The sequence below is a fragment of the Poecilia mexicana genome, unplaced genomic scaffold (genome assembly GCF_051168715.1).
Source record: "Poecilia mexicana isolate PSO_F unplaced genomic scaffold, ASM5116871v1 scaffold_3, whole genome shotgun sequence".
Lineage (NCBI taxonomy): Eukaryota > Metazoa > Chordata > Actinopteri > Cyprinodontiformes > Poeciliidae > Poecilia > Poecilia mexicana.
Window position 1 is genome coordinate 29,766,050 of NW_028263372.1, and position 18,466 is coordinate 29,784,515.

The following is an 18,466-nucleotide window of genomic DNA, read 5'->3' on the forward strand; positions in this document are numbered from 1 at the left end:
GCTCTGGTTAGCTTATGTTATTCTTTAGTTTTTTCTTCTGCTTTATTCCTAAGTTGCTCGGCCCAACCATGATATGTCAACTCCATAACTGACAAGAGTTAGGGACAATTTACAAAACTTTGATAAAATTTTGTGAAATAAAAGTTTAATTTTAGTATATTGTAAAGATTTAATGGACCTGACGAGCTACAATATGGCCTCCTTCTGAATAACATCATATAAATTGAGGTAGTTTGGCATTTCGTCAACTCCGTCAGATGTTAACTCCATCAGAGTTTTTCTGACTCTTTCAGTGAAATTGTTGTCAAATCTCACTTAAATGTGCAATTCATTCATTTTAATGTATTTTACATAAATTGCATTACTTCACATGTATCAAGTTTTTAATTTTACTCACTAGTTTGTCACCACCTTCAGTTCTATGTCAACTCTGTCATGCACAGTCAACTCCATCAGATGGACTTTTTGTTGTTTTTTGTTTTAAATATTTTTTTTGTTCTTGAGAAGCATGTGTCTGTAAAATGAGTAAAAATATCACTAATATGGTATTTTAAAAATCATTTTATATTTATTTTTGTCAGATGGTGATGACAAAGTTCTGGGTCAGGTCGATTAAAAATGTAATTTTTAAAAAAATGTTGAAACTGGGAACCTGCACCTTAGCATCTTTACATTTCCAAAACATTATTTGTCATATTTGCATACATAAGGCTGAGAAATAATAAAAAATATGGGAAAATTAAAACCCATTTTGTCCCTATCCTCAAGAATCACTGATATACATATAAATATCAAAAATGCAGCGTTTTAAAAAGGACACTGAAAGTTTTTCACATTTCAGCTGGATTTTTTGTGATTTTTGATCAATCAGTTATATTAATTTTTGAAATGGAAGCAAAATCACATGATAAAAATCCACAAAGTCTTCTGACCTTCCTCAATAGGGTTACATGAAATGATAAAAGAAAAGCCTATGTATAATTATGCTATCATGTTGAGATGATGTCTCCAGGGTTTTGTCCAGTGTTCGCTTTCCTCCACAAATTCCATGTTAGACTCATCTAATCTGAGCACCTTCTTTCAAGTGTTTGCTTCTTTCATGTCATTGTTTATAGACCACTTCATAAGGCTTTCTTTTACCAGTCTTCCATAGAGGCCAGATTTGTTGAGTGCCTCACTAACAGATTCTCCCACCTGAGTTGTGGATTATAAATATCTAGATATTTGTGGTTTTTATCTGACAAAATGTAAGAAAGTTCGGGGTGTATTAATACTATTGCAAGGCACCACCAAGTACAGTGCCACGGAGAAGTAATTCTGTGTTTTCTGGTATTAATAAACACTAAGATTTGTCAGATTTCAACATGGATTCCCAGTTATTAAGTTAACATAAGTTCCAATGGGTTCAACCATATTGTTAGTGTGACAACTTCTCTACCACTGAGCCACAGTTGCCCGTAATTATGTTTATGCCTCTCTTTGATCTTTTCAATCTGATTTGTTTTGCCCCTCTGCTTGCCTCATCTCAAATACTTTGCTTTGAATTTCCAGGGCATCAGTACTACACCCAATCTAAACTCCCATTATTATATGTTTCCTAGATGGCTTCTCTCCTTCTGACTGCCCTGCCTAGTTGAAAGCTGTACTGACTTTGGATTTGATAAAATAGTGATGTCAGCAGATACTAGGTCTTCAAACTATTACTGTTGTGGAAATTTTGCACTGGACCTTAAGCAACTTGGATTGTTTGCTTTTCTCAAGACTCTTCCTCCAGACAAGAGCTTGATTTCAAAATTAAATTCTAAATTTCCTTTTGATCAATATATCAAACTGTTTGAATACAGTTGGGTAGATCACAGGTCAAAAACAAAAGGACAGACATCAAGGTTTAAAATGATCACACAAAGTAAAGTCTGAAAACAATTATGAACTATACTGTTAAGTTTTGAAAACTTTGCACATTCATTTAATTAAGAAGATGCGAGTTGGCAGACTTTTCCCTGGACATTTATTAGAAGAATCAACAAAGGTGGTAGAGGCTCAGGAACCATGACCGTTTCCAAGATGGAAAGGGCTGCACGTAATGATGTAATGATATATTACATCACTGTAATGTATAGTTTTCATACATTGCAGTGATGTCAAACAAAATTAATGATTCCACAGTTATTTCCTGCCCTAAATAGATACATTGCATAGAGTGTCCTAAATAGATACTCCACTGACGCACGTCATTATCAGTTTAAATTATCTGGGCAACGTTCTGAACAATATGCATTGAGTGAACCATCTTCTCTGTGTGCATGCCAGTGAGTGAGCGTAGGCACAGATAAACCAAACAGTGCCTTGTCTGCTGAATGCCCTGTCCTGTCATGTCTGATCCACATGGCTGTATTTCTCAAACTCTGAGCCACAGCTAATTTTTTTATGCATTTCTGTCCTCTTAAGACAGCACAGATAAGTATTCACACTGCCTATATATGGATGAATATACATTGAATGATTGAAAAGTCAATTTATTAAGTGAAAATATGTTTTCAAGCCTTTATTTCTACTTAAAGATGTTCTGTTTCCAGTTAATGAAAAACATTTAGGATTAAAGTATTTCATCAGGATGATGCCAATAAATTTAGACAGAAATGTGGACTAAATAAATGTTTACTTGTTTTGGTACGTTAGTTTTGACATCAATTGGGTGGTTATGACGCATAAGCATTGTATATTGTTTTTACAACAAGGAACAGCTGATCAGCATCTCAAAACCTAAAGCAATATCTGAACAAAGACCCCAAATCCAAGAAGAGTTGAAAAGGAGACTTGATGGATGCAGAACAGGAACCAAGAGCAGAGAAACAGGAAGTTCAAGCTATGTCCTCCATCAGTCATAGTGGGCAAGAAGCATATCCCTGACTAACATTTCTGTCTGGCCTTCTAACCATACTGTCAAATTTAAAGAGTGGCAGAAGCAAAAGAGGTGGATTAGTAGTGCTTTCTAAAAGCTGGATGTAATCCAGAATGCGTTACTGCAAAATATGTTCTCTGCTGCCTGGAAATTGAGCTGTTAGCATGTCATGACAATCAAGAGACTTTCATAAAGCAACAGTCTTCAGAGGCCTCTCCAGATTTGCTGCAAGACTGACTGCTGCTGGAGATTTGTCTATTGCACAGCATCACCATCCAGAACAACTGAATATATGAGATGGACTGAGGTACAACATTCAAGTTCTCTTGGGATGCATTATACGTATATACACAAAGTTCCGTTCTAGATTTGTTTTTAGATTGAAAATCAGTGCCAAATACTTTCTAGTAGACACCATGCATAAGGTTTAATTATTATTCAAGGTAAATTGCTGATGTAACCTTTGATTTAGTGACTAAAATAGAAACAAAAGGCTGCCTCATTTTATTGTAAAAAAAAGTGAAGATTTACAGTTTTTCATGAAAGAATTTAAAAATCATTTTATTGGTTTCAGAATAAAAAATTTACATCATTTATGTTGTGGTAAGGGAACCATTCAAACCACAGCAATGCAAATAAATTTAAAGTCCAGATTGCACAGAGACTTTTCTCTGAATTTTATACAGTAACAAGCAAATTACTAATCATACAGGTTTGACCACCATTTAAGCTGTTCTAATGTAAATCCTTGGAGACAACTTCAAGCAAACCAGTCAAGAGTTATATTTGGAAAGAACTTCAGCATTAATCCACACCAGGCTTAAGAACAGAAACCGTAATAGAGAAAACACCAGATTTGCATCAACGTCTTGGTAAATTAGTATCAACATATGCTTTAAATAAACTCTGTGCTGCCCAGATGGAAGCAAATGAACCTTATAAAAATAGTTTCCCTCAAATTTTGTGACAAAATCTTGCAGACAGGAGTTTATGGGATCTTAAACATTTAAGGAAACCAGGCACAGAACTTCAGAATGGAAACTTATCTACATAGACCATTAATAACCAATAGCCAAAAGGTACATAAAGCATTCAAAAATCATTAAAATTCAACAAAATAAAACAAGCTTATTTATGTAGCATCTCATTTAAAATTATACTTGGCTGCTCTGCTTTACACATAATAGAAGTTACGTAAAACAACCAAACTAAAAACTGTTGTCTAAAAAGAAACAAAAAAACCGACACAAATCATGTCGAGCTGTGGAGCAGCATTCCCCATCTCGAGTCTTCAGCTCACAATGTTCTACATGTATTAAACTTCACCACACATGATGTAAAGTTACAGTAACACAGCAGAGTTCTGCAGAAATAAGCCCTTAGAATCAGGTGTGTTAGAGCAGGGATGCTTCCAAAACATGCAGGACAATGCGACCTGAAGACAAATCAAGAACACTACTTTAGTGGATATTGGGGGAGGAGGGAGTCTGAATTAGTTTCAGTCACTCTGCTGTATTGAAAAGAAAAAAAGCCTAACAAATACAGTCCTAAGCCAATTTTATAAGTGGTTTTTAATTAAGCCGTCTACTATACTTACCATATGTATACAAAGTGCTTTGTTCATACATCTGACCCCCGTTTGGGACTTTATCTCCCCGTCTAAATGTGCATGGAGCAGAAAATGAATGACAATGCACTTTGATTGCATCACAGCCTGAATGATGTAGTTTGGACATCCATTTGTCATTTGCAATTTACACGTGATACAAAACTATTCTTCCTTGTTCTACAGCTGTGTCAAGAGCAGCCTAAAGAGCTTTTAAAGCTGAGCAGTAAAGTGGAGATAAAAATTAACTTCTCCCAACCATTTCAAGAGTCCACTACACAAGCAGCTGAGGAAAGCCAACGGTGTAGCAGTTGACGTTTGTCTCCATCTAGTGGCCAGGGCACGCAGTGCAGTTTCAGCTCTGAGGAGGACCATCTTCTTTGCTGAAAGGTTGGGTTGAACCAGGCTTTACCCAAGATAACCCCGACACCTGTGTTCCTCTGTGATATTCCTCAGGTCGTTTCTAAAAGGCAAAACAGCAGGGGGAGGAAAAAAAAAAAAAATATTACGGTTACACAGCAGCTGAACAAATTACATGCAAATATCTTATCCAAACTTTAAATGAATAAAGTTCAGCAGATTTCAAGATATTCATGTAACTTACCTTGTATGTGAACATCCTCTCCTTTGCCTCTTCATGCACTGCTGGGTTCCATGGAGAGAAACTAAATCCAATGGAGAAGGACATGATTTCAGAGTGCAACTCTATTCACTGTCAAAGATTCTTCCAAACTAACAGGTATGCAGTCATACCTGTGGTCAGGAGAGGAATGTCAATAATGGGGACAAACCTTATTGCGTAAGGATCATCTATCTTAGGCTGGTCAAAAAGATGACTGTTGCATAGTTTGACACTGTCCACCACTTTGCTTTTGAACAGCTGTATATCTTTTTCATACCTGGAGAGGACAAAAAGGAAAAATGTGGGTTTCCATTTGTAAGCAATGGGAAAAAAAAAAAAAAAAAAAAAAACACTTTTCCAGGGATCTTAAAGCCTTAGTAATCACTACTGCAAAAAAACACCAGCTTATTTTTTTTTATTTTCAAATCAGTAATTACATCAGTTATCTAAAGGAATCCATAAAAATGAATCTTAAAAGATTTTTTAAATAAAAAGTCAAACATTAAAGAGAAGAAGAGCCTCAGAAACTCACAGCACTGCTGCTTCTGGGTTTAGTGGCTCCGTTGTGTTGATCTTGTAAAAAACTGTACGTGCATACATCAAGACTTGCCAGATGTGGTTGTGATTCCGTCTAAAGAAAGATTAGATTTACGTTTGCAAAGTGTTGACTGTAAAACCACAAGTTGACTGCAATTTACAAGTTTAAAACGAGCTGCTCTGAGAGGGAGTCTATTCCACATAAACACATACACAATCTGATGATTATGAGAATGTAAAATTGTTTGCATTCCAGAGGGGAAAACGACATACCTCCATTTGGTGAAAGCTCTTCTGACATCCAGCTCTCCAGATACTGGGTCGACAAGAGGGTGGAAGACTGGGATGTCGAATACCAATTTCTGAAATTAAAAATAAGAGACTTTAAAATTTGTCACGAAGATTACAGGTTTAGGGGAACACACATTTCTCAAGACAAGTACATCTAAAAGGCTCTTTAATTATAATCAGTTTTAAGTAAAAAAAAAAAAAAAAAAAAAAAAAACACTTACAGGACACTCCCCGTCTGGATAGTTGTCTGGAATATACACAGTGAATTTGAAGACACCATCTTGATACAAACCATGCCTGATGAAAATGACCCCAAACCACACTAAACAACGGGAGAGAGGAAAACTGCCTTTAAGAAACGTTACACTTCAACTAGGAACACAAAAAGTATCAATGCAGGAAAAATGAAATAGAAAATATTTCACATAAAGCATAAGATCAACATTCAGGTTATTAAAATTTAGCGGCGCATTGATTCTTACTTAGTGCCGACTTGTAGGATGGCTGGACATAAATTCCAGGGAGTTTCTGCTTAATCACGAGTGTGCTGCAGGTCACATTGCAACAGGTCTAATCAGTAAATATAAACTTGGATTTTCTATTAGGATGGAAAAAAAATTAAAAATACTCACAACTCTGCAAGTAGAGAGTACTCCAGGTAAAAAGGGCCATAGGAGGCATGTGTGCCATTGGCCGAGTGGGCTGCACTGCCCATTGATGGAGGTCTGGTAATGGGGGTTGCATTCTTAGGAATGGGCGGAAGGACCTTTTTACCAAAGTGAGTCCTGGCTGGGCTAGCTCTCTGGTCTGTGTGCCCACTTTGCTCCTCTTCAGCTCTCTGCTGGTTTGTTTTGGGGACAAAGAGGATCACAGCAACAGGTGAAAATTTGTTGTCAATTACAGAGGAGGGAGGGGGAGTGGGGGAAGAAGAAGGAAAATGTTTTGTATGCACATTTACTTGAGCCAGTTGTTTGGCTTAATATTCATCAGATAATTGGATACAGATACCAGCATATCCAATTACAGTATCTTTATGAAATTGTTACACTACATCAGTGTAAACAAGAAGCACAAAGCAGATCAGAGGAGCAGTGTAGTAATGAGTCTTTAAAAATACTAAAAACACTGTTGGCATACACTGAGAGTGCTGCAAACAACAAACATACCAATGAAATTACTATAAGTTTCATCCATTACATCAGAATAAAGAAACGTTTGCATGACTAACCAAAAAATGAAGACACACCCATTCTGAAAATAGTGGCCAAACATTTTCCTATGGCAATGTCTGTCTATTAAATCTGCAGAACTGAATTAAACAAAGGACTCTTTTAAAAGAGTGGGTTTATGTGACTATGTTTGGGCCAGTTTTCAGTGTGCTAAGATTTTAAGCAGCTACAACTTAAAAACAACAAAACATTTAATTATATCACTACTTTGGTTTGAAGTCTATTTATCAAGAGTCAATTTTTTTCAGTCTATTTGAAACAGAATATCAATAGACCTCTGCTTTTCCACCACTTGAAACACACTGCTGTTCTGTTTTGCCCCCAGAACTTAACAATGTAAAGTGAAATAAATACTTGCAGGGGGCGGGTCAACAATTTACCTTGCGACTTGTGTTGGCAGACATGCTCCAGAAGGGGTTTAGGTTCATTACTCAGTCATAGGTTCAGATTGGTGTTGTTCTCGCATTAGCAGGTCCAATATTAACCACAGAGATGGCCATCCGCCGCTGCTGTTGTGGAAACATGGCACATTAGAGGATTGCTACTGCAGCCGAGGTCACAAAAACAGCTAACCTGATTACATTCGGACAGACTCTTACGACATAGCAAGCCCACTTTCTAGCGAAAACTGAAATACATTTATAAACAGGGTGAACAAGGCATAAATAAGAAAATTAATTAGAGAATGATCTAAAAGAACGGCTTGTTTGGGCTAGCTTAGCTTTAGCTAACGTAGGAGTTTACTTGTGTGTTTAACTTGCTGAATTAATGCGTGGGTTCAGAAAACATGGTATGACGATTCATCCGGCGGCAAGCGATGAAAATAATATAGAATGCACTGCAAACATACTTTTAAAAGAACAGCAAGTTCTGGAGTAATTTAGATCAGAGATGCAGCGCTTCATTAGCGAGCGATATAGACCTGCAATTGGTAACAAGAACGAGTTTAATTTTAGCTGACACCCGAATATAAAGATTTATAAAATCCCCAGATGTAATGGTACAGTAGATAAAGTACATACACATGCGTTGTCTGCTGTCAATTGTTTGTTTTCGTCGACTTAAGCCCCATCTGTAGCATTAGCTTACGAGCTTGTTTTGACGTTGCTAACTCGACTGGTCCTTAAATTTCAGCTGCCGTACGTAAACAGCGTAGAGATGTGGCTTACCGTGTAAACTTCAAACGTGTAGAAATCCGTTTAAAACCGATTTTCTAAAAAGCTGTTACCCACTTTAAAATCTGCTGAGTCTTGCCACTCCTTTAGATGTCATACCGTCTGGCTGATCAATGTTGATAACTTGGAGATACTGGGATACACCGGAGTTCAATCTAACTTAACGAGGGGCGGTTCTTATGTGAATTTAATTCTCATTGGTCGAGGAGAATAACGTTTAGCAGCTGATTTGCTGAAGCTTTTGTCACAAAACGGGACCATTTTTAGCTTTAAAGGGAAAGAACCTATTTTCATTCTGTAGGTGTAGAGACGTCTGGTAAGCAATCAAATGGAAGAAATCGTACACATTTCTAGATAATTTTTTCTATGAGGATCCCAGAGGTTTGGTGGAGAACATTAGAAAACAATCATCATTAGAAACAGGGGACACAGCATGTGAGTCAACAATAAAGTTGTGGAGACGTTTAAAGTAGGAGTAAGTTATATGGCAAATCCCAAACTTTAAACATTTTGCTCTTTGGTCCATTGTCAAAGAATGGAAAGAATATTGCACAACTTAAAATTTCCTAAGATAAGCATGTCTATGTAAGCTGACATCCAAAGACTGGCCTTTATAAGAGAATCAGCATATCTTCCTAAATACACACAGCCATACAGTGTGGTGACAACATTATGTCATGGGCTTTTTTTCAAGGAAGGGAAATTGGTCAGAGCCGATGAAAAGATGATGGGGAATTTTTTAAATAAATTTAAATTTTTTATTATTTCTACATCATCAATGTTGGGTAGTACAGAAAATCTTGTTTGCTTTGATTAGTGATTCCTCATTGTTACCGAAAACAGATAGAATACAAATCCATTCCATAGTTTTTAGATTGGAAAATCATTTATTATCTTCCTTTCACTTCTCAATTATTGACTATTATATGTTAGTTTATCATAAGTGATCTTAGTAAAAATTCAAAGGAGTTTATATTTGTAACCTAACAAAATGTACAAGTTCAAAATACTTTTGCAAAGGCAATTATTTGAATTATTGGTTTGTAATTGTTGGTGTGCTGCTACCACTCTTGAAAAAGAGATTCTTATTCTCAATGAGATATACCTGGTTAAATAATAATAATAATAATTAATAATATGCTGATAAATAAACAGAATGCAATCAAAAGCATCCAATTATTTGAATAAATCCCTGAATCCATATTAATATGTACCCTAAACCACTTTAGTTACACACTTCTCTGTTGTTTCGGTGTACCAAGCTAAGTCCCCAGAGGTCAGGGTGCATCCAAACCATATGTGTCACACATTTCTTTAGTTTTGACCACGCTTCATTGGAAGTTCATTCTGTTGATTGATTGATTTCCTAACAATTACCCCTAATTAGTTTTCTGGTGAGCAAGAAAAAAACTAATTTAATGCATGGATGATTGCACTAATTGGGAGAAATGACATTGTCCAAGTTTCAGAGTAAATACAAATTATTGACTCGATTATTGTTATCTGATTGAGTATTGTCCCAAGTGCACTTCACTGACAAAGGTAATTAGTATCTGGCTCCTTTATTGGCAGTGCAAGGTCACCATCACTTTTTTGACATACACAAATCAAAAATCACCTCAGAACAAATGAGTTCCTGCCTGCTTTGCCTTCAGTGACATTGGGATGAACTATCTGACCTAAACAAGAGTGCAAGTGTCCACAACACGGCTTCTGTAATGAGATTTTTGTTTTTGCCATTGATTCTTTATCTAATCAATTATTGCGACCTTGTTTGGTTAAACAAATACAGTAATGACTAATTAAAGTGTGAAGATTAGATTTTCTTATTGAATATGTGACCTCTTTGTACTAGAAAATGTAGATTTAGCTTTTACTTTCAGTACTCAGGGTTTTTTTTTTCTTTAAGAAAATCAAATGCCACCTTGATCTTTTGGAAGTTCAGGAGTGCTGCAATACAATATATAAGTAAATAATTACTGAATTGTTTAAAAATAATTTTAGTTATTATTCAAAATAAAATAAAAATACATAATCGCTTAAATAAGTAGTATATTTTTTTTTCAAATAACATCGTAGATTATGTAGCAAATTTTTTCAAAGTTATTTTATGATTGTGTGCTGAAGTAATTCCTGAGTTGTGTAATTTTATCTGACCACACTAACCATTACAGTTAGTGGGCAGGGCTAATAGCTCTCTAATCAGATACAGTTGGTCAACCAATCAGATGTTAGGATCTATTTAACCAGCCACAGTGACAGCTTAAATAATTTTATAGTGCAATGCAACACATGAACCATTAAATAATTTAAGAAATACTCTAATGAATATTTCATAATAGTACATTTTACTTAAAGTTTTTTTTATATATATATTATTATTTATTTATTACATTGTTGATACTTTCAAATATTAATAGACATGTTTAGCTCCGCAATCCTTTATTTGATGCTAAATAAAAAACAACAACATTTCTAAACATACTAGTTTTATTAGAAAGCATAAATTATTATATTTACTCACACTAACAGGGCTTTTTAGGATAAAAATCACCAGGGCTATTATTAATAAACCTTTTTACTGAGTCATAAGACAAAATACTGTTGTTCAATATAATGTTTAAAGCTGTTAAAATCAGTTTCCTCTCTCAATTTCTGAGCAGAACCCTCCCGACCCCACTAAGGGACAAGGGTGTAAAGAAAATGGAAGGATGGATGAATTTCTGGGCAGTATAAAACACTGAGAGTTTTAGTTGTTACTTGAGAAAGCATCACGCCAAAAACAAAAGTAAGTCAGTTTTTGCTTGAGAAAAATAATTTCTGACGCATAAGGTGAGACTGTAACATACAGATTTTCAAGTGAGAAGTAAAGAATTTCATGGCGCCTGGAAAGAAAACATGTGGAGATTTTTTTTTTAAGAGCCGAGACACTAGTGAACGACTTAGCCAACGCAGAAATTAGCCTAAAAAAATGACCCTTAATGGAGCTCCGCACACTGGTAGACTGAGATTTCAGACCAAGAAAAATTCACTTCACGGTAAGAGATACTTTAAAACTGGACAAAAGTTTGTGACAGACAGACAGACAGATGGATAAATAGCTTGCAGCTCTTTGGCAAGAGAGACATAGCTTATCTTTGGAGAAAGATGGTAGGAATGTACATCCAATAAAGTGAAATTATGCCTCTAAAATACAACTAAGATGTTTGGACAAAACATATAATTAACAATCTAATAGTTTATGAATTTACATAGAGTCAATTCTGCCAAAACAGACATAGCCCCTGTTTTTTTTTATTAAACTAAAACATTTAATAACATCTCCTTATTTATGGCTGATAAGGCATATTTCAGGAAACTGGTAATATAAAACATTAATTTAAAAGTAGGCATAGTCATTGAGTCTTTTTTTTAAATTGTATATTTGCTGAAATGTAATGGTACATTTATGATTTGATTGGTCCTTTATGAGAGATTTATAGACTCTGGGTTCAGCACAAATTTCCAGCTGCTTCACCTGCAGCTGGTGCCAGAATTCAAATTTAAGATGAAATATGTTCCCTTCTGTCAGGCCATTTCTTCAGAGAATTTTCAGCCTGCTGATTCAGATTTACAATTTGGTTTAAATGACAGTTAAATATTACAATTGGCAATCCTTGCTGAAATCTATCTTGACAGCACATAGATAAAAATAAGTGAAAACAGATGACTCCACTTCCAAATAATATGTAATAACAACATTAGTTTGGATAAAGGAAGCAAAATCTAGATTCAAATGTAATTTTCATTTTAGAAATATGAACGACTGGGGAGTAAAGGTTAAAAAAAAAACATCAAGTGAAGCCTTTATATAGCAATAGCCTTTTTTATCCCTGAGGCTAAGACCTGGCTAGAAACTAATGTGAGGCAATTATTTGCTGTAATGACTGCAGTTCAAATAAGCCTGGAGATTTTATTAAACCAAATGAGAGAGTTGCTGATGTATTATCACCTTGTGATTGACAGTGACAAGTGTTGGGCAGGCTCGGATATGAGCATGATGAAGAAGCTCTCGGCAAAGCTCTCGATAATGTTACCCCTGATAAAGTTACCTGGAAAGCCTCAGCCAACATACGGAGAAGGAAAGCTCTTCGCATATTAATTCCAACTGTCAGATCCCACCAGTGGAGGAAGAGAAGGAGGTGGAGGAGGAGCAGAAAGTGGGAGGAGAGGGAGCGGCGGGGGGAGACCAAGACTGGCTGGCGGCGACGACTACCCCACCATTCACTGACTGGGATTTTACACAACTAATGAAAAAGAAATCCATTGTACTGATCATATGCATAGATCTCACTTTATAATAATGATGAAACTGAAAGATTCGCAATAAAAGAAAAGGTCACTCGCTGCTGCTGCTAAGCTTTCTAAGCTGCAACCTTTGCGAGAGTAGTTCTTGGGTTCCAGCGATAAAATGGGGGGGGGGGGGGGGCAAAGGAAGATGGGAAGTTCTAACCCCACAGAGGTCAAGAGGTCACACATTGTAACCAAGCTATTGTACTTTACCTGTTTATGTATTATTCTCTTCACAGCACCAAATGGTGGGGATGATTCTTCAGTCTGCTCTGTGTCCGTTGAGCTAAGGTTAAAGGTTAGCAGCACAATTGTGACTTACACAGTTCTCTCCTGCGTGTTATACCACAGCTAGTGTATACAGTTGCCAGGGATTTGTCTTGTCTAGTTAATAAAATACCAGGAAATATGAACATCCATCTCTTCTCTCTTCAGCTGTATGTAGGTCACCTGCCTTCTCCAGGTATATGAGTTGTGGAACACAGGCACGCAGAGCGGCATGTCTCACCTCTGAAGGACACTCGCAGCCTTATTATTACCCTCCACCACTTCCACGCTGAGCCCCGTCTTCATATGCATCATACATTGGCATTTATTAGTGCCATGCGCTAAGTACAGGCCATGTTATTGAATTTGAATATCAGCTCCAAGCCACATTCGCAGGCCCCGGAAATATATTATATTAAGATGAAGCAATCTCATTTAATAACACCCAAACTAATAAAAGGAGAGCAGATTGGAAATTAAATTTATGGGTATTGCTTGGCAGAAGGAGTGATCCAAAAAAGCCCAGCTTGGTCTGTCATATGCAGATATTTCTCTGTGTATAAGCCCAGGTGTTGGAGTAATTTCTAACTTTCCCCTCATGGAGAACATATTGTGAAAGTGGCAGGTGTGTTTGTCTTTGCTGAAAAGTATAAAACAATTCAGCAGGGTGTCTCTACCAAAATGGACAGGATTGATTTCACAGGCATTTTAACAAACGTTCCGAAGAAAACGATGGTAAAAACACTTAAAAACAGAATGGGGGATCATTAGGTAGTCATTAACTAGAGGTGATGGAAGTGGCATACATACAGTCACATACAGCCTTGAATATTGTCTGTAATGCAGAATAAAACAATGTCTTAATATGATCTGTTTGAAAAGATAAAGTAGGCTATAAGAGCTCAAATAGTGATACACCGTGCACGAATATAAAGAAACAGAATAGACGTGAAACAAAGTTAGTAACATCGATTCATCTGGAAAGGGTTACTTAGGGATTCCTGGAGATTTTGGGTCATCACAAAAACACAGTTAGGGTCATTCTCAAATGGAGAAGACATGAAAAGGGATGTTTATGGTTCAAAGCCACTGCTGACCTGCCTTTCTTTGCTGTGTCACATTTCATGAAAAATATCTTGGTGATTCTTCAGAATTTTTGGGAAAATATCCTGTGCAACTACCAATTAAAAGTTAAATATTTTGGTGTATACCTTGATACATCTGGTGGGAAATCCAGTAAAACATAGAGCTTATAATAGAACTCAAAATCAAAACATAAAATACACACAAATGGCTGTTCATGCCCCCAAAAGAAAGAAAAGTCTGCCTAAATTCCACCACAGCTATGCTGCATTGTGAGTTTTTACCCGATAGCAGTTGTTGCTTCCAAATTTGGCACAATAAATTATTAGCTGCAGATACAAATTGCCAAGTTGCCAGCGCAACAAAAGAGCAAAAACATACATACTTGGAAAAAACAACAACGACTGTTCATGGGTGTGTCTGTAGCTTTTTTCTTCCCACCCAATGTCAGAAATGGCCACTGGGTGATGCTCCATTTTCACACAGTGACTAAAAAAAAATACTGTAATTTTGTTAAGTTGTAAGATCTATTTTTTTTTTTCCTTGGAAAGTTCTTAATTTCTTTTGTGGCATTCATCCAACATCTGGCATTTCAGTGTGTGCCAGACCTCAGTGGCTCAAATAAAGGGAATGTCACTTGTTCCCTTTACAGACTCCGCTTCACGAGAGCTGTAATTTTTACTCCTCGTGTCATTGATGGACAACATTCTGGCGGTCAGTGTTTCCACTCTGTTTGTGCACGTGTGTGCGTGCGTGTGTGTGTGTGTAACCGTCGGGCTTTTGGCAAGGCATCCGACAGGCTCAGTCCGTCTGCGTGTAAACGTTGATTCCCAGCGGAGCTGTGACTGCCACTCACTGGCCCAGTCTGCCCCATGCCAGCCATTGATTGTTGCATATATCTTGCTCTGTACTTCTCCAAACCCTTCATCAACAGATGCGGCTGCAGAATTGATTAGCAGTGAGTCGATGACCAAATCTCTTTGGAAACATTTTTATTTATGTGTGTGTTTATGTGGATAGCTTAGAGGGCCATTAGTAGGATTACCTTTGAGGCTTGGCTGAACAACAGATGTTCAAGAATGACTCAATCAGTTTGACTTACAAGAGGCCGCAGTTGCCGGAAACAAGTGATAAGTCTGAGAGGGGGGAGGGTTAAATAAAATCAGTGTGGTAATGAGCAGGTACAGAAGAACTACAAACCTACCATCATTAAAAATGCAATGGGAGTCAATGAACTAAAATCCATCAGTGCTGCTGTTTCTTATGCATATTGTATTTACATGTAGCTTCAAACAAAGTGGATGTATTCTAAAAACTGTCTAATGTGGCTTATGGTAAGAGACTTTTTTTAGCTGAGGCTCCCTTGCAAACACTCTCGGTTTCACCTTTTTAATGTCGCCGGTTTGTATAGTGCAACAAATATTTATCAAATGAATTCCAGCCTAAACAGAATTGAATAAGTGAAATGTTTTCTATAAAATCTATGCCAGGCTCCACACAGGCTAGTTTTAATTTAGGCAGAGCAACGCATTCAATTACACCAGCATTCATATTGAATTCAAATTAATGTTTCATGTGGATATGAAATATCAATTCAGCGCAAAAACCTGATTATTTCAGGGGAAGATCATGTTCTTTCATTCTTTTCAATTTTCCATTTTCCACTCTTGAATCAAGTGGTGAATAAATGTGTTGCTGGGAGCCACGATCCGCCTTTCGAGTTCATGCTTATGCTCTCTTATCGGCAAACCTATTAAAATGAAGTCAGGACACAGAATGGTATTTAAAAAGTTTAAGTGAAACAATTTGCATCGGGAGTGTGTGAAAAGGCTAATGCGTTCTTTCACTAAGCCTCACAATCGCCGTCATCCGTTCTCGGCTCTGATTGTTTTCCACATGGATGCCCTCATTCATTACTGCAAAATTATAAACATAAAGAATATCTCTGTATTAATATTTCTGCTTTTTGTAAAAGCTCAATCAACCATAATGTCCTAATTTTTTCTCTGTGAACCTCATTTTTTATTATCTCGCTACTCAAGGAATGGATGTCCCAAAAGGGATTTATTTCATTTATCGGGATTATTGAATTAAATTAAACGAGACACTTCCCACAAGCTGAGCAGAGGTACCTTATCCACTTAAAAGGAAGGCCCCGCTACTCACTGCTATTTAGGCAAACACATTAGGCAGCAAATGCCTTTTGTTGGCTGAGTCGGGGTTACTGCATAATTCATTTGTTCATTAAGGAAAAGCATTCAAAGTGCTTGAGGTAAGTGGAAAAGGTGGCGTATTGAAAGGATCTTTAATTAAGGTACTTTGCAACCACAGTTACATGACAGATGACAGATGCGTAACATTTGTTTACAAGAAGAATTAACAGACATTTAAGACAGTAAGTGACAGAATGCTAGGAAAGTAAGAAAATACTCTAAAGTTAAAATATAACATGAAATGTTTGTGCAATTTTATATAATTCAGTGTCTGTGATTTATTTGCCTAAATATATATTTTTTATAAAGATGGATGAAGAATATTGCTGTGTAGAATAGGAGAAAGATCTGAAAATCACTTCTAAAAAAGCTAGTATGCTATACTTCTACCTGGCAGCAGATGGCAGACTGTTTCCACTGATGAACAGACTCGGTTCAACAGCACAAGCTGAACTTGTGCACCCCTGGCTGCTGCGATGTTGGCTTCTCAGACCTCAATGCTCTTGCCTGTGAAATGCATTCCCATTAAAAAGGCATTTTTAAAGCCAACACTAGTGCTATAACAATCATCTCCCCGAAGCCAAGCCCCAACGCACACACCCGGGAGTGCGGCACTGCCACACAGGCAGGCAGACACATGGAGGCCGCCACAAACAAAAGGCCCGGCGCACTTTTTCCTCCCCTCTCCTCTTCCATCGCTCCACATGGTTACAGGCCGGTCTGCCATAGCCAATTACACCCACAACCCAGTGTGTGAGGTCTCGCGGAGACCCCAATCACCACTAACAAGATCAAGGCTAACTCTCTATCACATCACAGAGACAACAAACACACATAACACCTGCACATGCGTGCGTGTGTGTGTGTGTGTGCAAACAGCCTGTCCCCTCTCGTCACCCAGCCTCTCCCCCTCTGTCTTTTTCTCTGGCACACTCTGAAATTATAACACTTTTGGAGTAGCTTTGGGACATATTTAGCCTTTTTAAGAGCAACAAAAAATAACAGGGTGACAATCATGCTGGCGTTCTGTTCTCAGTGCGTGTCAAAGTTCAAGCTTTATTGGCAACACAAACAGATTGAGTTGTTTCACTGTATTTCAGTGCAGCATATGTAGCATGTGTGATCGAGTGGGCCCCAGTTTCAGACACTTGAAGGGCATATTTCATCACTTTTACAACTTTTCCTTTTCAGCTGTGTTCAGGCCTGTAGCTCATGATAGCCATATTTGTTTTTATGCCCAAATTGGAGAAATATGTAAAAAAAATAAATAAAAAAAGAAGAAAGAAAGAAAGAAAGAAAGAAGAAAGCTGGAAAGAAAAAGCAAGAGCAATGCAGCTGTGAACTCGGCGGAAAGTTACTAAAAAAACATGACGTTACACTTGGAACGCTGAACTTGCATATCGGTGCATCACATAATATTCACTCACGGAAAAGTATTTTTTTTACAAAGCCTCCACCTTAAATTAATTTCATGATGTAAAGATTTATGTAATTTATTCAGTGGGGAACAGGAAGTCATCAGGAATGTTGTCTGAGTCCAGTAGCTTGGAGAGTTAGAAAACTGAAATCCTAAATAAGGATCTAAATCTGCATTTCAGCATAGTGGAGAACGACCAGTTACAAAACTGCAACTCAAAGCAGTACAATTCTGGCAGCCTTCACAGTAGATGTTGGGATTTCTGCTCTGGTTCTCAGTGGCAGTCCTACTTTGTGGAGGGCGACAGCGCTCCCGTTTCTCCAAAAAGGCGCCAACCAAATTAGCCAACGTTAGATTAGCTAGCTAAGCAGTGAATGTGGAAATCTAATTTTCTGCCTTGTGTTTTACTCATGATGGGTTAACTGGACACAGTTTGATACACCATTCAAATACTGTAACTCTCTATAAAATTAGTTTTCTCACAACATGATCTTTGATGCTAAAATGTCACTTTAAGCATTCCAACTCTCTTTTGAGCAATTCTGGCGCCACTGATCTTTATCTGTTAATTTAAAATGTAATCATTTGAACCTCTTGCTTGTATTGTGTCAATTCGGTGCCCTGACTTTTGTTTTATGTTTTTTATTATACTGTAAAACTCTTTCAGAGTTCATATATTAAAAGTGTTACATAAATATAGTTACGTACTTGCTCATTGGTCTGACTGTCGACTCCCCGTCTTCATAAACTGTGAAGTGCCTTCTTCCCTCACCTTTGGTTTGTTTCTTCCCCTAA

General features: G+C 37.1%; 1 protein-coding gene across 5 annotated transcripts; it reads right to left on the reverse strand.

The window, feature by feature from the left end:
* Positions 1-3,435: 3,435 nt before the first annotated feature.
* Positions 3,436-8,516, reverse strand: aktip (akt interacting protein). Of its 5 annotated transcripts, none has more exons than XM_014985246.2 (10): positions 8,357-8,516; positions 7,568-7,696; positions 6,591-6,796; positions 6,441-6,505; positions 6,180-6,280; positions 5,941-6,029; positions 5,663-5,761; positions 5,300-5,407; positions 5,113-5,173; positions 3,436-4,971 (listed from the first exon to the last, which is right to left on the reverse strand). In XM_014985246.2, exons 2-10 carry the CDS (start codon positions 7,613-7,615, stop codon positions 4,864-4,866), a joined length of 885 nt encoding a protein of 294 aa, XP_014840732.1. In that variant the 5' UTR covers positions 7,616-7,696; positions 8,357-8,516; the 3' UTR covers positions 3,436-4,863. The 5 variants fall into 5 exon arrangements, with proteins under 5 accessions (XP_014840732.1, XP_014840728.1, XP_014840729.1 ...); XM_014985242.2 differs by having other exon boundaries at positions 6,591-6,799; XM_014985243.2 differs by having other exon boundaries at positions 6,591-6,799; positions 7,568-7,693; positions 8,357-8,507.
* Positions 8,517-18,466: the final 9,950 nt, after the last annotated feature.

Coding starts and splice junctions, on each gene's coding strand:
- aktip (XM_014985242.2), bottom strand. CDS start 7,615: ATGAACCTAAACCCCTTCTGGAGCATGTCTGCCAACACAAGTCGCAAG. Junction 6,800..7,567: donor CTGCCAACACAAGTCGCAAG/GTAAATTGTTGA, acceptor AAAACAAACCAG/CAGAGAGCTGAAGAGGAGCA. Junction 5,174..5,299: donor GATGATCCTTACGCAATAAG/GTTTGTCCCCAT, acceptor CATTGGATTTAG/TTTCTCTCCATGGAACCCAG.